This window comes from Phanerochaete carnosa (genome assembly GCF_000300595.1).
Source record: "Phanerochaete carnosa HHB-10118-sp unplaced genomic scaffold PHACAscaffold_203, whole genome shotgun sequence".
Classification (NCBI taxonomy): Eukaryota; Fungi; Basidiomycota; class Agaricomycetes; order Polyporales; family Phanerochaetaceae; genus Phanerochaete; species Phanerochaete carnosa.
In genome coordinates, this window is record NW_006767830.1 from 1 (window position 1) to 5,943 (window position 5,943).

General features: G+C 52.9%; 3 protein-coding genes across 3 annotated transcripts; 1 reads left to right on the forward strand and 2 right to left on the reverse strand.

Annotated features, from left to right (window-relative positions):
- Positions 1-12: 12 nt before the first annotated feature.
- PHACADRAFT_59601 (uncharacterized protein) lies at positions 13-1,034 on the reverse strand (the record flags this gene model as incomplete). The annotated part of the gene is made up of 5 exons (XM_007402507.1): positions 13-108; positions 157-313; positions 361-548; positions 601-691; positions 742-1,034. Coding segments are annotated over 5 exons (825 nt in total), but the record flags the coding sequence as incomplete, so codon positions are not given.
- Positions 1,035-1,271: 237 nt separating this feature from the next.
- Positions 1,272-2,594, reverse strand: PHACADRAFT_179402 (uncharacterized protein). The gene is made up of 4 exons (XM_007402508.1): positions 2,419-2,594; positions 2,027-2,371; positions 1,878-1,971; positions 1,272-1,824 (listed from the first exon to the last, which is right to left on the reverse strand). Exons 1-4 carry the CDS (start codon positions 2,508-2,510, stop codon positions 1,414-1,416), a joined length of 942 nt encoding a protein of 313 aa, XP_007402570.1. The 5' UTR covers positions 2,511-2,594; the 3' UTR covers positions 1,272-1,413.
- A 286-nt stretch (positions 2,595-2,880) lies between these two features.
- On the forward strand, positions 2,881-5,880 carry PHACADRAFT_202286 (uncharacterized protein; the record flags this gene model as incomplete). The annotated part of the gene is made up of 15 exons (XM_007402509.1): positions 2,881-2,920; positions 2,964-3,124; positions 3,182-3,290; positions 3,347-3,363; positions 3,415-4,098; positions 4,167-4,343; positions 4,395-4,466; positions 4,526-4,714; positions 4,772-4,859; positions 4,914-5,050; positions 5,104-5,195; positions 5,255-5,498; positions 5,553-5,587; positions 5,637-5,712; positions 5,767-5,880. 15 exons carry the CDS (start codon positions 2,881-2,883, stop codon positions 5,878-5,880), a joined length of 2,235 nt encoding a protein of 744 aa, XP_007402571.1.
- Positions 5,881-5,943: the final 63 nt, after the last annotated feature.

Sequence of the window (5,943 nt, forward strand, 5' to 3'; positions counted from 1 at the left end):
AAGAACGCTTGCCTTCACTTTCGAGCCAATGTCAGGAGTGGCATCACTTCGCAAGGCGATAGTCCCGCGGGCAGGATCTCCGCCTTGGATGGTGTAGAGTTGGTAGAGCTGCGCGACAATGAGTGTACGCGCTTTTCCTGACTTGCTCATGCCTACCTTGCCGTCGCGGTGCACGCCCAGGAAAAACTCGTCTTCTTTGATGCCTATGTCAACGTGGGTTGGGGTAGCTTTGCCGTTTAGCTTCTCTATAGCTGAAAGGATGAGATGCGACGGGTTCGCGCCATCCAGAGTGTGTACCATGTTTCCTTCAATGCTAACTTTTCGTCAAGACGTAGATAGCCGAGATATCTGTCAACTCACTCTGTCACCGTCAATAGCCTGTCTGTTATCGCATTCAGCTCAGGGAACTCCATATCCATGCGGGGCTTTGCAGAGCCGTCCGAAGTGAATGCAATGCCCACCGCACCCGCCGAATGGACTTCGTTGCCGAAGAATAGCGTGTGCGGCCGGCCATTCACGAAGGGTGTTGACGATGCGATGAAGCCCAGCTTGAACCACTAGAGTTGCCGCCAGTGTTATTCAAGACAGGAGAGGACGGACCTTCGACGAGCGGTCAAACTTGGATAACGACTGGGCTAGGCCTTCGGGCGCGCTATCGGACAGGTACAGGATAGTCTGTACATCCTCAGGCCTTGCGGATTGTCAATATTGCCGTGTACAGCGCATATGTGGATGTCGTACCGTAGTCCCCGAAGCTCTGGCGGAACGTCGGGCGCGGACCTGTTCTTCGCCCACACGCTTTCCCAGTTGATGCCCTCGGACTCTTGCGGGAGCGATTCCAGAGATGTCTTCTCGTCCCTCTTCCTGAATGCATGCCACCGTCCAACTTGAATCGGCTCTTTGCCTGGAATCGTACTCCGGAACGGCGTTGCGGTCTTTTCGTCAAATGTCGCTACAGAGCATATCGTCGGGTTATTTGTAGTCGTGCCCTCATACTCGAGTTGCAAGAGAGGCGCAGAGAGGCAGCCGACCGCGTTCGGGTGGCGAGTCAAGACACGCACGAGCTCAGAAAGCGCGTCTTGTGAGAGGTCCGGTGCGGGTGCAAGCGAGAATAGAAGGGTCTGCGATGAACTCGACGATGCCACGTGAGGTAGATTGGCTAGTTGGCGCAGTATCTGCCTCGAGGACCGCGAGACATACATTGTTGCCGACAGAGACATGGTGGTCCTGAGTAAAGCCTGCAGGAGCGCGCGGGACGTCGAAGCGCGTCAAGATCAATTTTGAACAGCATTAATATTGCAGGGCCATGTTACAAGACAAAGTGCTCTCTACTGCAGCTACAGCTTGATCTATCTCGTGTAGCAGACTGCCGAAGCACGTGCTCACGTTATAACGAATGAACGGTATGAGTCATTAAATCCCGCCCTTCAGTCGAAACTTGTACACATCCTTGCCAATTTTGACGCATATATGTTCCGCTTCGAATGCACTGACATGTCTCGAGCGCAATGTGATACCAAACTCTTGCTCCAGGCCAGGCAGCAGACTATCCGGGAAGCGCAGGATGGCCGGAAACCCGGCAGAGCTCACAGCGAGCTGCGCTGTTAGGTTATCCTGTTTCGCGGAAGTTGTCGCCTGTTCGAGAGGATGGGTAGAGTCATCGACGTTGTTGCTTGGTGAGGGAGATGTTGGTTTGAACTCGGTCGAGGTAGATTGCGCCAGGAGAGCCCACGCTATTGAAGCATGGAACCGAGGCTTTTCATAGAACTCTTTCTGGCGATATGAACGTAACGTAGGCGCGAGTGCGTTGCATAGCGCCTCGAGCTGTGATACGCTATTTAACGAGGAGATATATGTTAACATGAGTGATTACCTGCCTCTCTATGACCTGCGCCGACTTCGATGGTTAGGAACGTTCGTGTACGCTCATCATTCGTCAATTCTGCGAAGTTGGCAAACGACGCAGAGAATCTAAGATGTCATTATCCATAAGCAACGTAGTGCCTCACCAGTATAGTAGACGTACGCTTTCTGTTGTCCGCCTACCACTCTGACAGCAGTCCTGAACTCTTCGCGCTGATGAGCTCGTAAGTACATGGGGCGCGTGAGGGATATGTGCAACTCCCGCTCATCTGGCTCTATGTTCGTGTCTCCTATGGGATGAAGGATCGATACTATATCGACTGCATGATGGAAAGCGTTGTTGACCAAACTTCCGAGCATAGACGTGGGCGGGATCCGCACAGGTACATAGACATACGCGGCGAACTGACCCTCGACGTGTGGGCTGCTCCGTAGCCTGCCTTGATGTATCGCGGGGTTATCTACAGGCGCAGATACGACCAAGTTGAACGCGAGTGCGGGGAGCTTGCTATAAGACATGAGGTCAGAGTCGAGAGTAGGCCAGGAGACACGCACCGTTTCTTTGTTACGGGCTCCTCGACTGGTTTTATCTGTTCTTCATCGTCTTCAGAGCTTGCATAATCTACCAGCGCGCCAGACCGTTTCATCTGTAGCGAACGTCCGCGGCTACGTTACAGTAGAAGGAAATCAAGAGCCGACCCGCTCGCGAGCAGCGGTGTCGTTGGAAGCAACGTGAGATAAGATCCAATAAGCGAAGTCCAAGTTGGCTATCTAATCGATCTGACTTACCATCAATCGCGGCAACTTAACATGCTTACCAGGTGATCAATCGCAAATTCTTACTGGACTTACTGCGCGATGTAAGGTCCATCCAATTCAATAGGCACTCCGGTTTGCTTCCACTGTCACAACAGCCTCGAACGAGTGGGGAAATGGCGGCTGATACGACTTCATATAATGCACGCAATGGATGGACTACTCCCACATCCCAGTCTAGCCTGTGCAGTTCTGACGTAGATGGCGAAGATATCTCAAACGTCGCCGGCGATTCCTCATCGTACGTAACTCTGACTCGAACGCTCATCCCGCTACTTATCTAGTCAGCCTTGGTCGTGCAGACGTTCTCGGTAGGACGATGGAGCCTTCACAGGAGCCACCGAAGTTGTTCCATTCCCTGCATCACCTGAAGAAGTGCTCGGTGCTCAGCTTGGCGGCGGACGCCAGTTACATCTATAGCGGAAGCCAGAGCGATGACATTGCAGTGAGTCTCTTAATCTCCCAGGCGGCGAGTGTATGTGTTTATGGTGGTGTTAAAAAGGTCTGGGACAAACAAACGTTCACCTTGAAGACTACCCTCCGCGGCCATACCGGCAGTGTCCTCGCTCTCGAGTATGCGCCAGAGCTGCAATTGTTGTTCAGCGCTTCAGGTGCGTGCTGCCCTCACTCTGTTCGTCAAATTGCGTCGTGCTCAGAACCCCCATAGGCGATGGCACGATTAGAGTACTTATCCACTGTTCCTGACGCCGTCCGCAACCTAACGCATCTTTGCAGGCATGGTCGGCGGACACGCTTATGCCCCTCTTCGTCATTAATCCCCATCTTGATTCCGGGGATCTATTCTGCCTGGCATGGCACCCCGGAACGAGCACTCTCTATTTTGGTTGCCAAAACACGTCTATACAGTGGTTCAACTTTGACGGCTTCGCATCGTTGGAAACGCAGACGGACGTGAACGGCCACGGCTCGTCGCGTGCACGCGCTGCAACCCCGATGACGAGTCCATCGATTTCTTCAGTCCGCTCGGATTCTATTGACAGACTAATGCTGGAGACCGCGGTCAGCAATGGCACCAACACGCCCCGCAAGGTGCACAAATTCTTTGATTCATATCCTCAGTACGAGCGTCGTACGCCCGATCTCAATGCACGTAATCCCAACCTCGGAAACCCGGGTCTCGCTACACCCCCGCCATCATCTCCGCCTGGATTCGCCACGCCTCCACATCTCCAACAGAGCGCGTCCGGGTTAGGGGATGCGTGTGTTGTTCCACCGCCACCGCAACCGCCAACAAGGACCCTGCAAGTACCAGCAGAGAATACGATCTGGTCTGCGCATTACGGATACGTGTATTGCATGGCTACTGTGCCCGGTATACGTGAAGGAGCGGATAATGTCCCTCGACTCAACCCGGATTCCGCGCTACTTCTCTCTGGGAGCGGAGACTCGACCGTCAAGGTGCGCATGCATACAACTTTTCACTGGTGTCCAGCGCGTCTAACCTCCTCTCGTACGAACCTTATTAGGTTTGGTCGCTATCCACAAAGCTTCCGACACTCCAGCACACGTTCGATTGCGGTTATGGTGCTGTGCTTTCGATGGTTGTGCGCGGGGATACTATCTACGCAGGCTGCCAAAATGGCTACGTCAAGATCTTGGACCTTGAGACCAAGACCCTCGTCAGAAGCTTGATCATCACGGAGGTAAGCGTGCTCGCGCCCAAGAAAGTTATTGAGCTAATCATCTCCCCGCAGAATGTGGACATCTTGTCATTGTCCTTGCTGCACTCGGATCTGTACACATGCTCCGCGAATGGTGAAATCCAGGTGCGCCTGCTGGCTACCGATGTCCGCCGAGTTTTGCTGAAACTTTAAACCTGATATAGCGCTGGTCTGCGTCGTTCAACCAGACATCGCACTGGAAGTCCCACGCTGGCATCGTCCTGTCTTCCATCGTCACCCGCTCGTCAGACCTACGAGCGGACGGAACGATCACTTCTGAGCTCAACGGAGATGCAGGAAAGCCCTGTGACCGATTCGTCTTGGTGACAGGCGGAAACGATGACCAGATCAAGGTGCAGATCGTCCGTGAACGGGGCTCCGCGAAAATAGCTGATGATTACCATGCACAGATATGGGAGGTCAACCCACCGAAGCCTGCACCTCATACCATTGCTAATTGCGAGGACTTGGACGCAGTTGATTTGGATCTGTCTAATGGTATGCCCCCTCTGTTATCAAGTCCTATCATGACTTGTGCGATCACTTTGTCAGACACGATGGTCTACACACTGTCGAAGTTTGTCTCCATTCCAAGCGTCAGCGACAGTGCCCGGTACAGAGAAGACTGCAGACAGGCCGCGATATGGCTCAGAAAATGTCTCGGGCAACTGGGCGCACAATCATACTTGGTCAGTGCCCCAGCAGACGGTTTGTTGTTTGCTAAGGCTGACAAGTATTGCAGTTACCCACAGGCGAAGATACGAACCCACTGGTGCTTGCGACCTTCCACGGAACACAAACCGAGTACAAGAAGCCAAGGATTCTATTCTATGGGTACGCTACCATAACGAGCTCTTCTGGGAGGTGGCTTATCAGCTAATATGCCTCATCAGTCACTACGATGTCATCTCTGCGCGAGGCAGCAATTGGGAATCCGACCCATTCACGCTCTCTGCTCGTAACGGTTATTTGTACGGACGCGGCGTCACTGATAATAAGGGACCTATTATGGCCGTCGCGTGCGCAGCAGCTGATCTACTGAAGCGACGTGCCCTGAAGATGGATGTTGTGATGCTACTCGAAGGTGAGGAGGAAGCAGGAAGCCGTGGGTTCATGGAGACTGTACGGAAGAAGAAGGTAAAGTGTTTATCATACGTGCATACTATCTCTTGTGCTAATCCTGATACGAAGGATATGATTGGGCCTATCGACGCCATTCTGATCAGGTGAGCGTGGCGTAATCACGGCGGGGGCTAAAAGCTCATGCATCTTTAGTAACTCGACATGGATAGCGGAGGACACCCCTTGTATCACCTATGGTCTCCGTGGTGTTATTCATTCTGTTGTCAAGGTCAGTTATTGTCTACTTACTGCTGTGCCTTGACGGTGCTGACTTCCTGATTAGGTCTCGAACAACGGGCCTGACCTGCACTCTGGTGTTGATGGCGGTGCCGTCGCAGAACCTATGGTGGATATGTGCGCTGCATCCTGTTATTTTGTATTCGCTTTCTTCAGCTAAATTAACTTCCAGCATCAAACTCCTCGGTACCCTCCTTGACGGACAAAAGCGTGTTGCGTTACC